The 22,865-nt window shown below is 41.9% G+C and overlaps 3 protein-coding genes across 3 annotated transcripts in view; 2 read left to right on the top strand and 1 right to left on the bottom strand.

Annotated features, from left to right (window-relative positions):
* Positions 1-8,886, bottom strand: part of suco (SUN domain containing ossification factor) — an 80,106-nt gene extending 71,220 nt beyond the window's left edge. The window contains 1 exon segment of the mRNA XM_080430275.1: positions 8,600-8,886. Coding sequence (XP_080286401.1) covers positions 8,600-8,652 — 53 coding nt within the window. The 5' untranslated portion in view covers positions 8,653-8,886.
* Positions 8,887-10,954: 2,068 nt separating this feature from the next.
* On the top strand, positions 10,955-17,913 carry tmed5 (transmembrane p24 trafficking protein 5). Its single transcript, XM_080431302.1, has 4 exons — positions 10,955-11,286; positions 12,526-12,623; positions 12,736-12,919; positions 14,553-17,913. Exons 1-4 carry the CDS (start codon positions 11,095-11,097, stop codon positions 14,769-14,771), a joined length of 693 nt encoding a protein of 230 aa, XP_080287428.1. The 5' UTR covers positions 10,955-11,094; the 3' UTR covers positions 14,772-17,913.
* Positions 17,914-19,907: 1,994 nt separating this feature from the next.
* Positions 19,908-22,865, top strand: pigc (phosphatidylinositol glycan anchor biosynthesis, class C). The gene is made up of 2 exons (XM_080429987.1): positions 19,908-19,964; positions 21,308-22,865. The coding sequence occupies exon 2, from the start codon at positions 21,312-21,314 to the stop codon at positions 22,200-22,202; it is 891 nt and encodes a 296-aa protein (XP_080286113.1). The 5' UTR covers positions 19,908-19,964; positions 21,308-21,311; the 3' UTR covers positions 22,203-22,865.

Genomic DNA, 22,865 nt, shown 5'->3' with positions numbered 1-22,865 from the left:
ATGATGAGACAACAAACAAAAGGAGGGACAAAAAAACATGTGTAGGGACACACACCATAAATCACAGCAGACCTATGGAACCGCAGAGCCATAACAGCCAGAGAGCATAGATAGCTGGATGGTATGGATAGCTGAGAGGAAGTAAACAACTGGGGTGTTCTCTTTCCTGTAGGGTAGGGTGGGGGCTGCGCTCAGATCAATCTGTGCATGCTCCTTGTGAACGGACTGGTCAAAAAAGGATTGGATAATAACTGACAGGGCTCTTTAGCCGTTCATTTCTACTGCCTTGCCATCCCCCCCTGTCCACTGCTGGAGCAGTGAAACAGTGCAGGGCCCCGTCTCTCTCTTTCTTTGTCTCTACCCCTCTCTCCTATTGATTAATCCTATAATATCCCAGTACAACTCCCAATATCAGTACTTCTGCTCATCAGGAGAAGGAACAGGATCAGTGAGAAGTGGACATTTGAATGACCACTGTCTGCTGCACATGGCCATGAGCACAAGAAAGCTGTGCTTATGCAACACCACTGCAAAATAGGAAGCATTTACGAGGGGGGCGTGACCAAGAGCTGCTTAACTATGGGGGACCCTCTGCCTTTTACAATGCCTTGCTTGACTGCACTGAATCAATCAGAATCTGTCTGGTATGTTCATATACAAGGAATCTAACTTGTGCATTACTAATACATAGAAGGGGGAACAAACATCTTCAGTTATACTCAAGGACACATACTGTATCAATGACATATTTCCAGCCTTGGTTTGTTCACACAAAAGTTTACTCTCCACGCGTGCACGTACGTGTGTGTGTGTGTGTGTGTGTGTGTGTGTGTGTGTGTGTGTGTGTGTGTGTGTGTGTGTGTGTGTGTGTGTGTGTGTGTGTGTGTGTGTGTGTGTGTGTGTGTGTGTGTGTGTGAAATGTACATGTCAGCAGTATCTGATGCAAGGTCAAAGACCTGAAGCAACTTCAAAGTGGAATTGATTATATTTCATATTTTACTAATTCCTCTTGCCTTCTTAATTGATTGGGATTCCTTCTTTGGCTTATGGCTTAAATAGACATTTGAGTGCTGCAAAACACAGCAGGATCATGAGGAGGATTGCTCAATAGCCGAGGCTGTGCATTGGGAACATGATATAGGAGCCATGGGACATGGGAAGCTAAGCAGGCGGCAGGCCATATAGAGCTCATCCTAAACATCGGCCAGGAAAAGAAACAGGTTGGGCTGGGTGTTGTCTTACACTTACAGGATCACTGTCCATGATGTGGGCGTACATACATACGGATCATATCCAAAAACAAACACGGTTGCCAAAAGTCAGTTACACATGCATCTGTCTAACAATACATTTCCTGTGTGTGATCAAAACAAAAACTGCTGGCACAAATATATAACGCAATAATTAGGCAACTGGACAGAATTTCAATACACATGCCGGGTATTGAGGGAACAAATCACCACAACATTCCAAACATATGCTCAGAGAAATGTTATGTTGTCACGCTTGATTTATTATGAACCAGTAGTAAGAGAGAGAGTGATACAGTATCCTCAACTGAGCCAGTGGCTGCTGCTGGCAGACAATCACAATCACATTATATCATAATTATTCTAACAAGAATCTTCAAGTGGCTGACAGATTAATAAACCGTAACCGTAGCACAGGGACAGAACGCCCTAACGGGCCTCTTAACTAGAACACCTGTCCAAATGCAGCAGCAATCACCATCAAGTGTCCAACAAGGAGCCGCACCAAGTACCCCGGACACGAACAGTGCAAGCAATTCACTACCTGGACAGAGAAAAGTATGTTGCAGAGAGAAAACTGCACTGCTTAGTGCCATGACACACTCTGGCAGGCATCTAGACAAAAAAATATAGAACCTAATGGACTGGAAGATGTATGCATGTGGCAGATGGCAGACCTTTTAACCCATTCAATCCGGAAACGCATCTCTGTCATTTTAGATGTCTTTGGCTATTCAAAAATGGCCCTTCTATAGGCCTCCCGGTCAACACTCTAAAACTGATGCAGAAATTCTCAGAGCCTGTACTCAGTGGAGAGTGGAGACAACATCCTGATGAAGGTCAGAGCGATCAAAACGTTGTTTCTGCATTAAACTATTGGTGTCCCGCACACTGTCTTCACTATCCAAGTGAAGACAGTGTGCGGGACACCCCCTTGTTTTGCTCTTCTCGAGACCTTTACTTTTTGAACGTCAACATGGGAATGTCCATGTTCACACAAATCTGTGTAATGCATGTTCTGCATTATCCTCTACAGCGGCCTTTATCCAGAGTGCTTTACAATGTGTGTTACATTCTCGCACGCACACACACACACACAGTCACACACACAGTCACGCACACACACACACACGTTAGTGGCTCAGTGCCCTGCTCAAGGACACTTCGACGAGAAGCCAGGAGGAGCTGTGGATCAAACCAGGGAACCTTCCGGTTCCTAGACGGCCGCTCTATACTTCCAGAGCCACTGTCACACCCTTCACAGGTACACACACAAAATGTGCACATGTCCAGACACTCAAAACAGTGTTGCTGATGTGAACAGGCCGGGCTTAATGTATACACAGTCACTCAGAGCCCTGTTATTGGCTCTGTGACCAGTGGAACATTACCTACACAAACAGTACATACTGCCGTGCCCCCTGCAACATAAAGACCCAGCTGGTTACTGAGTGACCAGAGAAGCCTCACTCTAACATATAGAGGACAAGAGTCCATGCTGCTATTTCTGAGCAGAGGTCGTACGATTATGGATTTTTCAACACATTTTTCTCTCTCTCTCTCAAAGATTCTGATAATATCCATAATTAATGTAGAGAAATCTGTAGGCTAGAAGTCAACTGATTCCTTTGCCTGTGCGCTCTTATTAACTATTTAAGAGTAGTGCTTGAGATGTTTCGCATTCAAAATACTTATTTTTTTCTCTATTACACAGTAATAAGTAATTTCTCTATGGAGAATAACATTGGGTCATCTTAGAATCGTCTCGTATAAGAATTGTGGTCCAAAAATAAACACCGCGTGTCGGCGTTATTGTCAGGGAGGAGGTTCTGTATAGTTTATGATAGTCAGTCACTTATATTTGATACAGTCTGTTTCTGGCGAAAATGTAACTAATTTGGTGGAAGTAACATTAGCGTTTTCTCACCGTCAGTTGATGCTTCATATCCATAAGAGTCAACCCGCCGTGGTCATTTGTTTATTTTTGGAACACAGTTCTTATTTGACGCGATATTAAATACGTCTATGGGATTCAGAACGGGGGTGGAAAACTGCGAACCAGGTAGACAATCAAAGGATGTGTAAATGACGTCAGACTTCGGCGGTCTATAGTTATCTATTTTTGATACGATCAGCAGAATGCCCAGGGAAAGTGTTACCAGGTAACTCAAACATTCCTCTCTTGTTGCCAGGTGAATCATGACGACACAGCCCCACGCTCCCTTGCAACTGATGCAGAAACTCTCAGAGCCTGTACTACTGGAAATGGCTGCATTGATCCCCATGGTTTCCTACACCTACAGTATCAGATCCTTCTGGGGAGGAGGTGTGAGAGTTGGCACCGGGGAGTGAGAAGGTTAACGGCATGCTAAAAAGGACTTTACATTAGTAATGAAGTCCATGCATGTTTGTGCCCGGTCATTAGTTTGGCTGTGGGAAAGTGAAAACGTGTACCAGCATAGCAAACAACTGACCACTGTTCTCTACTCTCTGTCCGTCTGGCCACGGTGTAACCTTCTCATCATAGCAGTGAACAGTGAATGATGAAGCCGGTCTCACCACGAAATTTCATGTCACGATTATTGTGACCGAAATAATTGCGATTTATGATATTATCACGATAATCAAAATATGCTTTTAAAACGGCACTTTTGTTAACCACTTGAACCCCAGCGTCTGCGGTGGAACATTTGCCAAAAATAGCAGATCTACAAGCTGCGACGCGTTGTGAGCTTGTAGATCGGCTATTTTTGGCAAAGAGATTGAGAGAGTGAAAAAAAGACTACATCAACGTTCTTTAAAAAGGTGAATTGATCCCAGTGTATGACGGAGGAGAATTTCACCATAAATGAAAATCTCTGCAATACGATTATTTTGAGTGTTTTTTTATCACGATAAAGGATAATAACGATTATCGTCCCATCCCTACCAACAGCGAAGAAGATGTCAGTAAAGCATTAGCCTCGGAAACCCAGGCTTTTTTTTTTGTTACAAAAGAAAAAAAGCCTGGGGGAGCGATGCAGGAACGATGGTCTTGGACCTTGTTATCTCCTAACCAATCAGAGTGCAGAGGGGCGTCGCTCTAAATTTGGTGACGTCAGCGTGCTCCGTGCACAGGCCGAGGGGGGGAGGGGAGGGGAGGCGGGGACATAGATTGGTGAAGCAATAGGAAGCCACGCACAAATCCAGGCGGCTGTGTTTGGGTCCGCCCTTCAAGACCATGGATTGAGCTCGTAGCCTCAGGCTAGTAAAGCATTGATTATAGTAAGTATTCTAGTCACATACGTTTATTAGTTATTTCACTGAATGCAAACCCAAGTTGATTCAACTTCTCTAGCTACGTATGAATCTATATATACGTTCACTTTTCTGGGACAGTGAGCAGTTCCCTGTTTCTTTTCTTTTTTTCTCTTTAATTTAACCCATTAAGACCTGGAACGCATCTGTGTCACTTTTTCATTTGAGCTAAAAAAGCATTATTTTACACTTTGGCTATTCAAAAATAGCAGATATACAAGCTCATAGCGCGGCACCGAGTGCCGCACTATGAGCTAGTAGATCTACTATTTTTGAAAAACCGTGAAAATGTGTGCAAATCTTTGAATATATATATTCTTTTCAAGCAAACATTAACTCAAATCTTTGCTTCTGGGGCCAAATTCATTCAGAAAACCGTTTTAGAAGACATTTTGCAGAATCGGAACCTCAGGCCTCAATGGGTTAGAGTAGCCAATTATCTTTTACCCCCTTTTTCTCCCGAATGTAGTCGTTAGTCCAATTAATTCCTCCCCACCCCCCTTTTTCTCCCGAATGTAGTCGTTAGTCCAATTAATTCCTCCCCCACACACATTTCTGTGTTGTGTCACTGCTGTCGTATCCTACTGACTCACCTGCCAGTGAGGAGCCCCCACCGGGAGGACGTAGAGCCTTCGTACTACTCCTCCCGCCCAACACTCCCCGTTAACAGGTGCCGCCCTAGCCTGGCGTAGCCAGACTATATCACTGTGTGGATATGAGTCTGGTGCTTCCATGAGGACGTTTTTTTTTTTCCCCCAAGGGGTGGGATCAAAACAATGGCCCTCGACGCAATTGGTTAGACCGACAACCAACCAACTACCAATTACAGTCTCCCATATTCGAATACTGGGCCCTGATTGGTCAGCCACGTCTTCTGGAGCAGGAAATGGATTCTCTATGGAGCGGTGCCAGACCCAAATCGATGCAGAGCGCAATTTTTTTTTTGCACTCGCAGATTCGTCTGGTCCCAGGCTAGTGCCGCCCCCAGCCCGTAGGAGTACATTTAATGCCAATATCACCCTCCTCCTCCCAGCCCGGCTTCCCTCCCCCGAACATGGGCCAATTGTGTTCACATAGACGCCCCAACAAAGCCGGATGCACCACGGTGAATCCGAACCCACAACCTCTGTGGTGGTGGTTGGGCAGGGACTTTACCACTGACTGTGCCACCCGAGCGCCTAGTTCCCTGTTCCTGCTTGGCTGCCATTCCATTACTGATGTCTTTGTGTAATATTCCCCTTCCTTGTTCAGACACAGACCAGGCACAGGAGGCCTGTACTGCTGTGTGGAAGCACTTAACCCCTTAAATGCCCACTTGGTTGACACAGTCAGAAACTCTGACCTATACTCATCATGCTAGGATGCAGAATGAGACAAAGCTGGCAAAAAAAAAAGGAGGTTAATGCTACATTACATTTTAACCCATTAAGACCTGAGGCGATTCTTAAAAATGTTTTCTAAATCCTAACAGTTTTTTGAAAAAAATAAAAAATATTTTTTTCCACTTTTTTTCAAAAATAGCAGATATACAAGCTCATGGCGCGGCACTCGGTGCCGCGCCATGAGCTTGTATATCTGCTATTTTTTAATGGGTTAAGATGCATTAATATGCAGGGCCCAACATTAACACCAGCCAAGCACTAGTGCGGGTAGATTTTTCATTTGGCATGTACTGTAGGTTTTTCGCAAAACAAAATATCAGCATTGATGGTTCAGTATTTAAAAGAATATAAGCCTTGGTGGGTCATGGCATGGACACTTTTTTGCAATGCAATATCAGCATCGTTGGCTCAGCGTGAGTAAGATTTGGAACAAAATATCAGCGTTAAGTGGCTCATACACAGCACAGAAGTGAAGATCTGATGTTTTCATCAACATACCGGTAAAGCATATTAACTTTTAGACAAAATCTCCATTGTAACGCTTCACTTCCTGGACATCTTGTTTTCACAGACCCGAAGAACCTGATGCTTTTGTTTTAAAACTAGGAACATTCGAACTCTATTTAGTGGTTATTTTTGTTTAATTTAGACTTTACTATCTGCTCCGACCACTGTCTTCCCACAGTACTGTGTTGAAGCAGAGTAATGTATGATATATATTTGCAAAACAAACTGTATGCTACAGAAAGTAGAACTGAGACACTGTAAATGCAAATAAATAACAGCTAGTACTGTAGGCTAATTCCTGAGACTACACAATAAACTGTACATGCCCATATCTGCACAAATTTACAGGGTTTTTCACCCAATTGACATGCAAGTAGCACATCGCCTTAGGATACATTCACGGCTAAGCAGTTCTGTCATCTGATCCAAAGAGGAAAATGTCAGCCTACTTTTGGATGATAATTTAGGGCAATTATTATTATTACATATGTCAATCTTAGTATTCTAAAAAAAATACAGACTAGTCCAGGTAGGAGTTGCCTGTCAAGAGGCATAAGCAGTTTGACATCCGGCTAACCACTTCCAACCTGGTGTCCGATTGTGGTCATGTCATTCATTATAGACAAAACTCTCAATTTCAGAAATCACAAAGATTCCATATCTATAATCTCACAGCGCATGCAACGTGTTGTGAGCTTGTAGATCAGCCATTTTCCCCCATTCCCTAGGGCTTCAATTGCATTGATAAACCTCATCTAGCAGTCTACCAGAGTAGATCATCTCAATTGAAACCAATTTACATTTTGGCATAACATTCCAAGACCAACACCATAACAGTGAGTGCAACATCAGATTCTGCACTTTCCAGTTTTACTTATTGATCAAGATATTACATAAAGATAACACTAACCTAATCCATGTCATGACTCATGATCTACTACATGATATGTATAATCCATGTCATGACTCATGATCTACTATATGATATGTATAATCCATGTCATGACTCATGATCTACTACATGATATGTATAATCCATGTCATGACTCATGATCTACTACATGATATGTATAATCCATGTCATGACTCATGATCTACTACATGATATGTATAATCCATGTCATGACTCATGATCTACTACATGATATGTATAATCCATGTCATGACTCATGATCTACTACGTGATATGAATATTGGAAAAGGAATAAAGCTGTCAAAAACTGTCAAAGTCTCTATACCTGTAGTTTAAAATGAAGGGAAACTAAATCCACCACTGATAGATGAATAATACACAGAAATTATGATTTGCTGATAGCTTCAACCTGGAGAGGTAGCTGTAACTGAATCACTGAGCCGGAGAAAGTTAAAACATTTCTTATTCCAGAGTCCTCACTAACTCTATTGTTATGTATGTCAGTGGCTCCTCTTATAGACTTAACACATTCACGACCACTGACAGCTGTCACCTCTATGAACATGTAGGCATGCTAGTGGAGAACAGGCAATGAATAAGCTGGCCATTTCATGAAACATATAGCTGCATAGTATATTACAATACATGTAAGTATGTGTTTACATCCAATTCTATGTTTCCATTCAACATATTGCCTATTCCTGTCAAATAATAGTACCTTGATACATATTTTTGCTTTAACTTCTACCTGTTAAGTGAAGGTTAGGTTCACATTTCCATACAATACATGTCAGCATGCTCGCCAACCATCATTGTATGGGTGGACACAAAAAAAACAGAATTTTGAGATTACAGAGGCTGCCACTGCCAGTGAAAATATTCAGTAGTTGGTATGATAAGCAACCGTTACAAAAGATATGGCCAGGCAAGAAGACAAGAGTTCATGTCAGCCATTCAATAGCAATACCTACCTTTACTGTTCTTTGGTAAAGCCTGCAATGTTGACAACATCTGGCTAGTTACAGTAACTAACAAGTTAACGTTAAACAATGGGTTTCTAAGCGAGGCCAACCCGTTTAAATGACACGCATCGATGTGTCCAAAGATGGAACAATGCAAAAACGACATGACACCAAAAAAAAACACAGTGTCAAAAGAAAACACTGCTTTAGGTGCTTTTAAATTGTCATTTTTGGTCATAAACGTAGTGATGAAGGGATGTAAAGATGTGATTTTGTTGTGTATCTTACCAGCACAGGAGAGCTACAATGAGGCACACCAACACAACGCGCAACCTCTTCATTATCTTCCCGCGGGGACCAACATCCTCGCTTCTCTTTCTTCTCTTTTCTACTCTCTCGTTAGCCTTCAACAAGCTGCCGACAAGCTTCTTTATGAGCGAAGGGCCTGAGATAATTACGAAAAATGTTATCAAACAGCGAGGGGGTGCCACTTTAACAGAAGAACCACGGCAGTGGTGGAGGTGTTTTAAATTTCATTGTGCGGAAAACCTCGCTGCCTCTACGTACTGCTCGGCCGCTTCGCTTCTGTCCGTGTGGATGGACGGCCACACTGTTTGGCTAGCGTTAGCACTGCTCCTGCGTCGCGACCAATGGGATCGGGCCTGGAGATGAACCGACCAATGAGGTAGCCCTACGTCACCGACGTTTTCCATACGTCGCAGCACCTGCGGAAAGCCCTGGTTCTGTTTTACTGCCCGGTGCTCGGATCCGGTCTAGAGCTAAAACCTCGTTCCCAGCCTTACTCATCTGCGAAGAGAAAAGTCTACAGCCCACCTAATAATAATAATAATAATAATAATAATAATAATAATAATAATAATAATAATAATAATAATAATAATAATAATAATAATAATAATAATAATAATAATAATAATACAACTATTGTTTTTGTAATGCACTTTATATTTCAAAAATTTCAGAATTTTTTTTTTTAAATAATTAAAAATGATAATAATAAAAACAGTGAAATGAATAAAATTCAGATCAATGGTCAACGATACACAGCTAAGAAAAAGTTTAAAAACACACAAGGCATCAATTACAAATGCCCGTATCCAGTAGTTAAAAAACACATATAGATGCTACGTATCCGTATCCGCTCCAGACCGGATGTTCAACTTGCAAAGAAAATTGGTTCCAGTCTATCAATGTTGGAGAGCAGGATGCGTGACGTTTGGACGAAGCTCCGCCTGCTTTTACCTCTTGTTGTCTCGAGCTGAGCTGGAAGCTGAATGCTGGCAGAACGCGTCATCTATTTCACTGATAGAGGAAATCATTAAACTACTGCGATGATAACTAAATGTTGCTCAACATGACTGACTGATCGTAAATTACCAAATGTTTTGGCTACTGTTGAGTGTTGAAACATGTCTTTCCTGTGATAATGATCAAATTATTTGATCAGCTGAGCAGCTGACAGGGGATCGAAGGAAGGGGAAGAACATTGTGTACTTTTTGGCTTTGACATTGAAATCACACCTCGAATCGTGATCATTGTCATGATTAAAGGCTTTTACCTGAGAAAAACACCTGCCTATTAAACCCCAAATGCTTCCCAAATCAGATGCTTCACAGAATTTGTGTAAATATGTATGACTGTCATACATTATCACATTACATTAAAATCATAGTTCTATAATGATTCACAGAATTTGCATGTTTTCAATGTATGACTGTCATACATTATTAAAATAATAGTTATATTATGGTCGAACCCCATCAGTCATATCATAACTCTAGGATGTTTCTTTGAAATAATACCATAACATAATATTCATATTGCTTATTTTGTCCAATAGTCTTTGATAACGTTAACAATGTTGCTCTAAGTTAACGTTATAACGTATTCTTTATTCTTGAAACCTCTTTATAGATGTAAAAAGGAATTGTTTTAGTCTTGAGCATGGCATTTGATTTGAGACAACACAACTCCATTTCCCAGGGTTCAATTCGAACAGGCGCCTGTAAAATCTGCCGTGATAGAAGTATTTTCAATCATTTAATTACATAATAGACTAAAATTATTCCAATAGAATACGCTGAAAATCCGGTTATTTTAAAAACAATTTAGTTTTTTTTGGAAATACATTATTTTATGCAAATTATTAAGTTCTAAACGGGCGGGGTCTTTCTCAAATGGATGAGCTGTCCAACAGAAGTGAAGCAGTGTTGCCATGTCCGCTTATTATAAGCATGATTATAAGCCACTTTGGGCTTCTTTTTCTGTAAAGTTGCTTGTAAATATTGGTAGTTGCGGGTTGCGGTTTTTTTTGGACTTGTTTCTAAAGTGTAGTTGCCGATTTAGGCTTTCTTCCAAATGTTTTAATTATTATCTAAATATTATTAATATTATTTAAACCAGTGGTTCATATTTTCATGAAAACGTTTTGTGCCCAGAGGAGCAATTGTGTTGTTGGAATGTTTTTAAAAAAATATTCTAAATACTCCACATTTTATTGCAAGAGTTTTTTTTTAAATTGTGAACTTGTAGATCGCCTAGTCGCTTCTTTCGGGCTTGTTTTCATAGACCCGGTTGCTTATTTGTCTCACACAATCTGGCAACGCTGAACAGAAGTGAAGTTTTGACGAACACACACACAACACACTCATATCTTCACCACAGCTACACGAGGATAGCGATCATCAAACCCCCTTTCTGTCTGTTTTAATTCAACTCTCTCCTCTCTCTCCATCGCCAGAGATCCATCCGGTGTTCCACCATGCGGGTGGTCAGGGTGTTTCTAAGTGTACTGTCCCTGCTGATCGTAGCTCTTCTCCCGCAGAGATCCGTGGTCCTGGCCGCCTTCTCGCAGTCCCTGGACAGCGACTTCACTTTCACTTTACCCGCCGGTCGAAAGGAGTGCTTCTACCAGACCATGAAGAAAGACGCGTCCCTGGAGATAGAGTATCAGGTAAGATGTGTGAATGAATAGTTCCAAATGATCAGGTAAGATGTGAATGAATAGTTCCAAATGATCAGGTATGATGTGAATGAATAGTCAAAATGATCAGGTATGATGTGAATGAATAGTCAAAATTATCAGGTAAGATGTGAATCAATAGTTCCAAATGATCAGGTAAGATGTGAATGAATATAGTCAAAATGATCAGGTAAGATGTGAATGAATAGTCAAAATGATCAGGTATGATGTGAATGAATAGTCAAAATGATCAGGTATGATGTGAATGAATAGTTCAAAATGATCTCCTACCACATTAGTATTACTACAGTATGAGAATGTAGTGTACAGTCTATGACAACAGCTATTGTAAGTCAGCTCTGACAGTTCATAGCCTTGGATCAAGACTATCATAGATGTATTTTATCGAGTCTGACTTTTACTTTTGTATCTATGATATGGAAAATGTCAAAGTCGATAAAATACATCTTTGATATACCATAGTTTTGATCCAAGGCTAGACAATTCAGAGAGTTGATGTTTCAGTATGTGCCTTTATATTCTTATTACTGGTTCATCTGTGCATATCCATTGACTTAGAAACTTTAAGAAACAGGTTATATTACCTGCTTCATTGCCCTCATTGATATAGAAACCTGTTTTGCCTGCCAGGGTGTAACTCATAACTCATATCATGATTCGTGATATTGATGTATGAAAATACTCTATGAATGCCACGCTTGCCATTTGCCTGTACGGAATACTACTTAGTACTGGCCAGTAGTGGGGCATTCTAAGCATATTCTTTTCCCCAAATGTCATTGTTGTGTCTATATGAGGATGGACAAAATCAAGATACCCAGGCCTATCGCTTCAGGCAGGAAGCCTTTATCTGACTGTCTCCGCTCCTCCATAGCCTGAAGGCCTAGTGTCTGTTATACAATGTTTTGTTATACAATGTTTTGTAATAAGCTATTGCAGCATCTCACGTCTTAGGACACAACAGTGAAGAATGCTGGAAATCATGACAGGCTGGTGCAGTACTCTTTTAACACGCTCTTTCATTTTTCTCACCCGTGTGTGTGTGTGTGTGTGTGTGTGTGTGTGTGTGTGTGTGTGTGTGTGTGTGTGTGTGTGTGTGTGTGTGTGTGTGTGTGTGTGTGTGTGTGTGTGTGTGTGTGTGTGTGTGTGTGTGTGTGTGTGTGTGTGTGTGTGTGTGTGTGTGTGTGTATGTGCACATAATGTTCACAGGTTTTAGATGGTGCTGGGCTGGATGTAGATTTCTGGATTTCATCTCCCTCTGGTCACGTGCTGTACAACGACTACCGCAAATCAGACGGAGTGCACACGTAAGTCACACACATCATCAGAGAGACTACTTACTCACACACACACACATTAATCAGACAGCCAGTCACACTCAGCCAAACCCCCCTCACCCACCCTGCGTTTTCCCTCCAGTGTTGAGACGGAGGATGGGGACTACATGTTCTGCTTCGACAACACGTTCAGCACGTTGTCAGAGAAGATCATCTTCTTTGAGCTGATCCTGGACAACATGGAGGCGGAGGGAGAGGACCCTGAGGACTGGAAAGAATATGTGCATGGGACAGACATGCTGGACATGAAGCTAGAGGACATCATGGTGAGCCGTCTTAAGAAGGGTGATTTATACTTACTCGGTTGTGCAAACACGCACAACCAAGTAAAAATCAGGCAGTGGTATCATATTTATGGACCAAGGCAAGCATTGGGTTCAAAAAACATGTTTCAATGACTCTATGTGAGTGATTTAGATTGATCATTTCACTCCTAGTCTTGACATTGTTGTTTGTCCTCTAGATGTCGTTAATCACATAAATCGACAGTATACCTCTGTGTTCTATCTTTATTCAAATAAGTCTTCTGACTCAAGACTGTATCCCAAGTTATAGGGGAATTGTTAGACCACATGCAGGCAAAGGAGAATGTTGTAAAAATAGACAATGCCATGAACTCTTACCCATTTGAGAGGATTATAGTGCCCTCCTTCGCTCCACCCCCTACAAACAGACCTTATTTGTGTCAGATGTCACATGTGTAGTCCACTAACTGAACTGTAAGCAGGAAGTTCATGAGGCAGACCTAGTAGAGAACGGCGAGTAGGTGAGTCACAGACATGCAAAAGTGTCACTTTTCAGCTACAGTCACCTTTTTGAACCCAAATAGGGCAATTGTGTGACACCTGACCCGAAAGAAAACAACATGTTGTCACCTTTTTCACCTCGGGGCTGTTTGCATCACCGTCCCTTTAAAAAAAAAAAGCCACTTAAAGGTCCCACATTCATGGCAGTTGTTTATTCAAAATGCGCTACATAAGGAGAGAATCAGTTATGTGACTAAAATTTAATTACACCACACTGAGTTATGACATTGCATCGCGATTGGTTGAGAGCACATACCGTATCTCCCAATAACAGCTCTCTGAACACATCCATTTTATTTACCTTAAGTTACCTGTAACCTAGCAAAGGCTGATGCCAGGCAGTTGTTATTAACAAAGTAGTGATTTATTCATTTTCTAATGGTAAATATTAACTCATATCCTGCCAATCGCGCATTAATGCGATCTAATAAATAGCGCGCTTGTCTGCCAAGATCGCATTAATAACTGATGTACTACCGATAATACACTTGAGGTCATGCTATTGGCCCTGGTGTTCTGATATTGTAGGCACAAGGCCGTAGTAGAACACAGACAGTACAGCACACTGCCAGTGCCTCCATCTCATAGTGTAGCATACTGTACTAAAAATTGATAAAAACGAAGCACATTTTCCAGCAGAGGACGATGTTGTCTTCTAATGGAAGACAGAATACCTGATTCAGCAGCTTTGTTTGTCACGTCATGCCTGATTTATACTTTGTGCATCGTGTCACGCAACTTAACCCATTAAGACCTGAGGCGATTCTTAAAAATGTTTTCTAAATCCTAACAGTTCTTTCAAAAAAATCAAAAAAAAAATGTTTTCAAGATTTTTCTAAAATAGCAGATCTACAAGCTCATAGCGCGGCACCAAGAAATCTAAAGTGACACAGATGCGTTCCAGGTCTTAATGGGTTAAGCATAAATCAGGCGTCAGATCTGCCCTCAGGGAGACTTTTAAGTGTTTTCATCTGCCACTGCTTTGAATGTTTTACCGCTGGTTAGTTTTGCTTAATGTAGGTAGGTGGCCACTCCCCTGTCTTAGCGCTGTATTCAAATCCATGTTGACCTCCCATTGTCTCCTCATTGTCAGGATACCATGAACAGCGTGAAGTCCCGCCTGGGGAAGAGTCTGCAGATCCAGACGGTCCTGCGGGCCTTCGAGGCTCGTGACCGCAACATCCAGGAGAGCAACTTTGACCGGGTGAACTGGTGGTCCTTCACCAACCTGGTCGTCATGTTGCTGGTGTCTGCGACCCAGGTCTACCTGCTCCGCTCGCTGTTTGAAGACAAAAGTAAAACACGCACGTAACCCACCCCCTGTCGATATGGGAAGAGACAGAAAAACAAAACTAACGCACTAGCCTACAAATCATGGGGGGGTGGGGGGTATTTTTACTGACCTGGGGGAGTCTCGGCTTGTGACTTTGACCACAGGACCATAATGTGAACACGTACACACAAATGCACACGTAGAGATTTGGATGCTCATTTTCTAACTTTCTAACTAGGGTACAGAGAACGACGGACATTTTTTAAGGTCCAAGGTCATCCCTTCTTTCTCTGGTCTGTTGATTCACTGGTGTTAGAGGGACAGTGGGAGACTCTGCCCTGGAACAGGAACTAACAGTTGTCATTAGATGGCCACCATAGAAAGGACGGAATAGAAGTCTCATCAGAACGCCCTCCCTAGGGGGAGGGCTGCACCACCTGTCTGCAAGTCCTTACTGAATCTAGTCATCACGTAAGTATGCTTTAAGTCAGAAGTCACACCACACGTAATTAGAAACAGGTTGTGCCAGTCTTACTAGTTATTCCTGAGAACTTAGTTTTATACATTTGCAGAGCAACATATATATTAGACCTTTCTCATTTGTGAAAAGGTCGGGCTGTACATTTTCATTAGATTTGTGAGGGTGTTGATATTTCAGTGCTGCTGATGATGCTGCTGTATAGAAGACGGTTTGCCACTGAGGTTGTGCCGAGGTGATTCAAGCTTTAGCTATGACAATCACTGCGTATGAGTGGTGCAACCCAAAGTAGTACATCACTAGTTTACAACTACTAGTAAGAACGTAGTAACAACATTATACATTTTAATAACAGATTTAGAAATGACTGCCAAATCATTACCCTATTTGTAACCACACCAAACCTATATCTTAACTTAACCGTGCTAACCGTTACAGTGCCTATCCTTAAAGGGACATTTCACAGATTTTTGACCTAAATCCCTAAATATTTAGGTTCAAACCTAAATATATGTGAGATCATATACAGTATATAGTGTGGGAAAAATACCCTATGTGTTCTAGGGCATTTACGATCTCCTCACATAAGATCACTAAATCTGTGAAATTCCCCTTTAGCTCAAGTTTATCCTATTAAACCAACCCATGCCAAACATAACTAAATTTAAGCAAGTACAATCCATGCCTAAACTTAATATGTGGCCACCTAGTGGCGACCAGCCACAACCTCAATGTCATGTACTACAGATTAAGAAACTCATTTTATAAATCTTCTTCGCTGCTGTACTTCCTCATAGAAAGTGATGTAAGAAATGTATGGTATGAACATTTTTCTAACGGAGCCAAAAATACCAACAGGCCAGTGGCCTTATGATGCATGTTTTTTATTGGCAGTGACACATAACCTAAGCTAGATGGTAGGTCTTTGCAGCTTTAGTCTTCCAGTCAAAGTGTGGGAGGAGGAGTGACTCTTCTGTCTGTTGCTAGTTGTGTTACTATGACATTTACCATCATGTGTTATTGAGATGCCTTAGTAGGTTTGAATTTAGTGGTTGCGTGTGGCCTTCAAATGAGTCCAATTGCCAAGAAAACACGTTTTTATTCTAGTCACGCACAGTAAAATCTCCAGTGTTAATTCATCCATTTCGTAACTCTGAGAGTGTACTCCCAGAGTTAGATTAACACTGAGGATTTTACTGCGCACGCTGCACAGTTATTTATGCCCATGCAGACATGGCAGGTCTTCAGATAAGGGACCATGCTGTTAAAGCTGGAATAGGGGAAAGGGAAGTGTGCCATCTCCAAATCTCTGCAAACACTGCCCTACTCTCCTCTGCCATGTTTCATGGGCTTCTGTTGGCTCAAATGGCGACCAGTTTACACCACATCCCAACTCTGGACTGCCCAGCCCCCAGCTGCTGAAAAGGGGTGTCTGGTTACAGCCACCTTGCCTATGGAGATGTTGTGCCTGCCTGCCTGTCTCTAGTAGTGACAGTAAATCTATTTTTCCATCTTACCGACAAATGGAAGCTTGTTGCCATGACTACGTGGAGGCAAATACACATGCATGATTAATTTGTGGCTTCTATTCTAATGCTATTTTTAAATGGCCATTTCTGGAGTACAGATTATAAATGGTCGACACAAACATGCACAGTACCTTGGCTTTTAGAACAAAATGCATTTGTTGTTTTGATTTATCCTTTATACACGTTCACCTCTAGAGGATGGGTTCTTGTCTCTTTTTTGTTTTGTTTAGTTTTTTTGCCTGCAACCCAAGATCCAGATCTATTTGTCAGTCTCTCCCTGTTGTCCAGCCTAATGGCAGCATGCTGAAGTTTCCGCTGTATGGGAACCTAACAGATAATTCTGCAACCTGTGTGCTGAGATAATTTAAAGATTTCCGTTGTAGAGGTATTTCTCTGAATAGTTTCTGATACAGTATTAAGACACCACTCTGGTCTGTGATGGTGGCATTTGAAGTTTTTGTGCTTTTTTTTGTTTCTTTTTTTATTGCGTTCAATAATTGTGTCATATTTAAAAACCCTGACTTGAAGCACCATGTCACCATCTTCTGATGAGATTTTGAGTTGCCCTGTACTGCGAAATGAAAAGCGCTCAATGCCTTCATTAGACAAGCTATGTCCTTCTTAGAACGCAAAATGCTGTTTGAACAAATATGTATTGTTGTATTTAGATTTTACAGTTTTGCAGTATATATCATATCATATGTTGCACTGACTATTGTGTCCTTGCAGTAATAGACACAGCCACCACAAAAATGTGGCGGTGAGGAGGGGTCACCCCTTCTTTTTTACCTGTCAAAAGTAGGCCACTTATTACCACCTATAAATTTGTTACTATTTTAAATGGTGTTTAATTCAAGCACTGTATGTTGAGATTCTGTATGTCTTATAATTGATGGATTAATAATATGATTTATGTTCCCTTTAAAGTGCTTTACAGTTACCCCATTAATATAAAATTACACTCATAAATAAAAAAGCCTGTGGGGATTATAAACTCTTAGTTTATTGGAATGTTTGAATCAAAAGCCATGTTGTATTGGGATTGGAAATATAACAGTCTTTCTAACTCAATGAATCAGTATATGAGAATAAACTCTGTTAATATATTCTATAAATTATCTTAAGTTATGCTGTCTACTTTTGAAATGTGAGCAAATTAAACAGTCATACCTTGTCTGTGTCCTGTCATGTTCCTCCTACTTGAATGCTGAGAAGTGACTTGCTTTTGTTGCTTTGTTCTACTTGCCTACTTACCTACGTACTTGCCTGCTCTGTCCAGCCAAGCTGCATTGTCCACTGTTCTGTAGCGACCTGCAACTGAAGTCACAGATATGCTAATGACAATTATAACACAGTTTGCAGTTCTAACAAACTGGTAATAATTTGGAACAGTGAGTTAATAGATTAAACTATAAATGAGGAATCCAATATTTTGCTGCAATTTCAGGATGAAATATGTATTAGTCATTGTGAAGTATTTGAGGATCATTCATGCCAAAATGTGCATGCCACGTCATTCCTTGAAGGAATCATCAACATGGTGGTTGGACAGCAACCCTTAATGCTTAGTACTTTCCAGACGAGGGACATACTAGGGCCAGGGTCTACATAGTACCACTGGGTACTGTAGGGAGAGGTTCAGAAGGTATCGATCAGGCCAGTGCTGTCAGCAGACACCCCTGTCAATGGCACAGCATATGCGTTGGTTACAGCACTCGGGTGATATAGCATCTTTAAAACTGATTGTAGTAAATGTTGAGGTGTCAAAATAATTCTGGGTGGGTGAAAATAAGAATAGTACTGCACACACAAGTGAGGGTGTGTGTGTGTGTGTGTGTGTGTGTGTGTGTGTGTGTGTGTGTGTGTGTGTGTGTGTGTGTGTGTGTGTGTGTGTGTGTGTGTGTGTGTGTGTGTGTGTGTGTGTGTGTGTGTGTGTGTGTGTGTGTATCCTATCCACCACACAAGGTTACCTTTTGACAGGCATAGATAGCTGTTAGACCTGTTAGTGTCAGTGGTGGAAAATAAGTACATTTACTCAAGTACTGTACTTCCAATTTTCAATACTTTGTGGAGAGATGCACTCACACAATAAGAGGCGGGCCATAATGGACAATGTGAGTCATCCTCTCCACAACATCTTGGCAGGCCGGAAAAGCAGTCGCAAGAATCTGTTCTGTTTGATGAACCGTGCAAGAATGAACGCTTTAAGAACACTTTTGTCCCAACAACATATGGGCCTATTATTATTCCCAGTGACACCTTTAAGTGCTTTTTATGCTTATTCATAATATATTATATGTTTATGCTTATTCATAACATAATATATGTTTGTTTTGAACCTGTGCCCCCCTCTTTTTGTGATGTGTTTTTTTTTTTAAACTAACCTTAATGTATGCCTGTATGAGCTATGGAATATCTGAATTTCCCTTCAGGGATCAGTAAAGTATCTATCTATCTTTTACTCCACAATATCTCAGATCAGTATATTAAAATATTGTACTTTTACTCCACTACAATTATTTGAAAACCTTAGTTACTAGTTACTTTGCAGACATTGATTATTATTACAAAACATACATTAACCACTTCAGCACGTTATATACTTAGGCTATTTGAAAATAGCCGATCTACAAGCTCACAACACGTTGCGATGTGACGCATTGTGAGCCTGTAAATCTGCTATCTTCAAAAGATTTCTATACATTTTGAAAACTTGTGTACATTCTGCGCGACGAGTAGGTTACTTTTACTTTTGTAAATCAAGTATATTTTGATGCCAACACTTTTGAACTTTTACTTTGAATGTAACAGAGAGTATTTCTACCTTGTGGTATTAATACTTTTACTTAAGTAAAACATTTGAGTACCAACACCACTGGTCAGTGTCCAATGAAGTCAGAGAGCAGCAGCCTCGATCTCCAGACTTTTATTGTTTAGTTTTGCAGAGGAGGGATTACACAATTGCTCACAACAAATACCCGATATATTATAACTCTATGCAAATACCTGGCTGCCTAATACCACACTTTAGCAGTCCAAGTTCATTAATCATCTGGCATAATATGGATTATGGAGTGTTATCCAATAACGAGTCAACAGGGGGCGCTGCTTTCACATTCATGGTTGGTTCCCCACAACAAATGCCTCATTTCCGGGATGGATCAACAGTAACACTTGTCTCGAGGAGGAGGATGAGCTTGTGGTAACAACAACCCGATCTATCAGGTAAATAAAATGCCTTTTTAGGGGTGTTTACGTCTTTACGAAGCTGCTATAGTAAACTATGTTATAGTTATTCTGTTGTCAATGAATAGCATGATGTTGTAACTAGTGATTGTACTTTTAGCATTAGCCTGTAGCACTGATCATCTCTGATGAATGGAGCTGTCAAGCAATCTGTCACTTTCTGTATCTCTATAAACGTGTCCTTAACTAAGAGCAGTGGTTCTCAAACGTTGTCATGTCAAGGACCCCCAAATTGACACTTATTACTCGCCCACGGACCCCCATTTGCCAGGGACCCCCATAAGAGAAGATTTTTAGGGCTATAGCGCTGTGATTCTCAACCATTTTCATTTCAAGGACCCCCAGTTTGACATTAGGCTACCGGACCCCCGTTTAATGGCATTTCTATCTCTGGGACCCCAATTTATATTGTAAAATAATTTTTAATGTAACTCTGAGAGTGAACAAATGGAACCAAATGGACCCTAACGGGTCCATTTGGTTCCATTTGTACACTCTTTGAGGTACAGACCCATAAGGGTCTATTTGGTTCCTAACTATCCATCATTTAGCTGGGAACCCCCTGGAACTCCCTCAAGGACCCCTGGGGGTCCCTGGACCCCACTTTGAGAACCAATGACTTAAAACTTGTGTTTTTATTTAAAGTGTTTTCCTCTTCTTTATGAGGCTAATAAACAGTGGTGGGAAAAGTACTCAAATGTTTTACTTAAGTAAAAGTATTAATATTGAGTAATGTAAGAGTAATGTAGAAATACTCTGTTACAAGTTAAAGTCCGGAATTCAAAATGTACTTGAGTAAAAGTATTGGTATCAAAATGTACTTAAAGTACCAAAAATAGAAAGTACATTATGCAGGATGTCCCATTTCACAAGTTTTCAAATGTATACAAATATTTTTTAAATGGCAGATCTATGACGCATCGTGAGCTTGTAGATCGGCTATTTTCAAATGGCCGAAATGTATATAGGGCTGAAGTGGTTCATGTATGTTTTGTAATAATAATTAAAATCTACTTAGTAAATATAACAACGTTTTCATATAATGGTAGTGGAGTAAAAGTAGAATATTTTCCTCTGAGATGTAGTGGAGTAGAAGTAAAAGTATTGAAAATTGTAAATACTTATTCTTTTACCTAGTTACTTTACACCACTGCTAAGAAATTGTTTCTCTCAGTATGCCCAAATATGGAGATGACTGACGTCACAGTATAACGTCACAGAGTTCTAAAACAAATGAACGTCCTCTATGGATGTTAAGTACAGTACTATTTAAACACTAAAAGCTTTATTTAACGCATTACATTGTGTGTGTTTGTGGTCAGGGCGATGGGAGCGGACAGTACCCCGGCTCCCGACGTGCCCTGGCGGAAGGTCCTGTGGGAGCGCCAGCCGTTCCCGGACAACTACGTGGACCAGCGCTTCCTGGAGGAGCTCCGGAGGAACGTGGGCGTCCGGCAGTACCGCTACTGGGCCGTGGTCAGAGAGGCCGGGCTGGTCGGGCAGCAGCTCGCCTGCGTGGCCATCTTCCTCACCCTCTGGCTCTACATGGAGCAGGCCCTGCTGACCCCCGAGGCCCTGCTGCTGAGCAGCCTGCTCTGCGCCCTGCTGGGCTACGGCCTGTACCAGGGCCTGGGCCCGCCGCCGGGGGAAGGCTCCGGCGGCGAGCCCCGCACGCACCTGGCCGACCTGCTGAGCGCCACCATCTTCCTCTCCTTCACCTTCGGCTTCTCTCCCGTGCTCAAGACGCTGACGGAGTCGGTGAGCACGGACACGGTGTACGCCATGTCGGCCGTCATGCTCCTGGCGCACCTGGTGTCGTTCCCCTACGCCCGGCCCTCGCCGCCGGGCAGCCTGTCGCTGAACGCCGCCCTCTTCTCCTCCGTGTGCCTGGCGTCCAGGCTGCCCGGCGCCCTGCACACCTTCGCCATGCTGAGCTGCGCGCTGGTGGTGTTCGCCCTGTGGCCCTGCCTCCTGCACAGGATCAAGGAGCACGCCCCGGGACGGTTCGCCTGGGTGTGCGCGGCGGTGTGTCTCGGCGGCGTGGGGGGCCTGGGGTTCAAGTGGCTCGGGGGAGCGGCGCTCCTGGCCGCGGCCCTCGGGAGCGTCACCCTGCTGTGTCCCCTGCTGCTGGTCAGGCTGCAGAGACACAAGGACAACATCTACGGGCCCTGGGACGAGGCCGAGATCCGGGAGGACCTCAGACACTTTCTACACTGACGGATAACCTTCGTTTATCCACTTAAAGCCCTATTTTATACTTTAGGCTATTCGAAAGTTGCCGATCCACACTGTATGCTTACAACGCATCGCATCACGACGCACTTGTGATCTTGTAGATCTGCTATTGTCCCAGAATAGGGACGGGCAGGCGTAATGGGAATTGCTTGAATTTATAACATAGAATGCCACTATTTTTGTTAACATTATGTTCTATACAAATTAAAGTAATGTTTACCTTTTTGGGGCTGCCCGAAGTTGGGCACGAATGATGTCATCGGCTAGCTAGACTCTTTGCGAATCAGCCAAGCTATCTATAGTAAAGTGAATGGCGCCGGAACTGGGCTGAAACCTTGCCCAAATATAGGGTCATCATACATCATATACTGTATATGTCGCAGATTACTGGCCACACGAAGTCCAAGATCCACGCGGTTATTTTAACCTGTCTTGTTAGAGCTGCTGCTGATGTTTGTGTGGCATTAACCTCAAACTTTTTATGGAACTTGTCAACAAATGTGTTGTGCTGCTTATGTAACTTTTTAAGGTTTTTTAAATCATGTGAGAACCACCTCGTGGATGGTTTGTCAGCTTGACACTGAACAAGGGCTCTAATTGTGTTGCAAGAATGTGTTGGGATAAATACTGAAGATGGGATTTGAA

This window comes from Gymnoscopelus braueri (assembly GCF_963280865.1).
Source record: "Gymnoscopelus braueri genome assembly, chromosome: 6".
In the NCBI taxonomy this organism is placed as follows: Eukaryota; Metazoa; Chordata; class Actinopteri; order Myctophiformes; family Myctophidae; genus Gymnoscopelus; species Gymnoscopelus braueri.
Note: the sequence above shows the minus strand (reverse complement) of the source record. Positions and strands in the feature narration are given on the sequence as shown.

What these genes read in the sequence shown, in the direction of transcription:
- tmed5 (XM_080431302.1), top strand. Translation starts at nt 11,095, where the DNA reads ATGCGGGTGGTCAGGGTGTTTCTAAGTGTACTGTCCCTGCTGATCGTA. An exon ending in CCCTGGAGATAGAGTATCAG is followed by an intron (nt 11,287 to 12,525) that starts GTAAGATGTGTG and finishes TAATGTTCACAG; the next exon opens with GTTTTAGATGGTGCTGGGCT. An exon ending in TGAAGCTAGAGGACATCATG is followed by an intron (nt 12,920 to 14,552) that starts GTGAGCCGTCTT and finishes CCTCATTGTCAG; the next exon opens with GATACCATGAACAGCGTGAA.
- pigc (XM_080429987.1), top strand. Translation starts at nt 21,312, where the DNA reads ATGGGAGCGGACAGTACCCCGGCTCCCGACGTGCCCTGGCGGAAGGTC.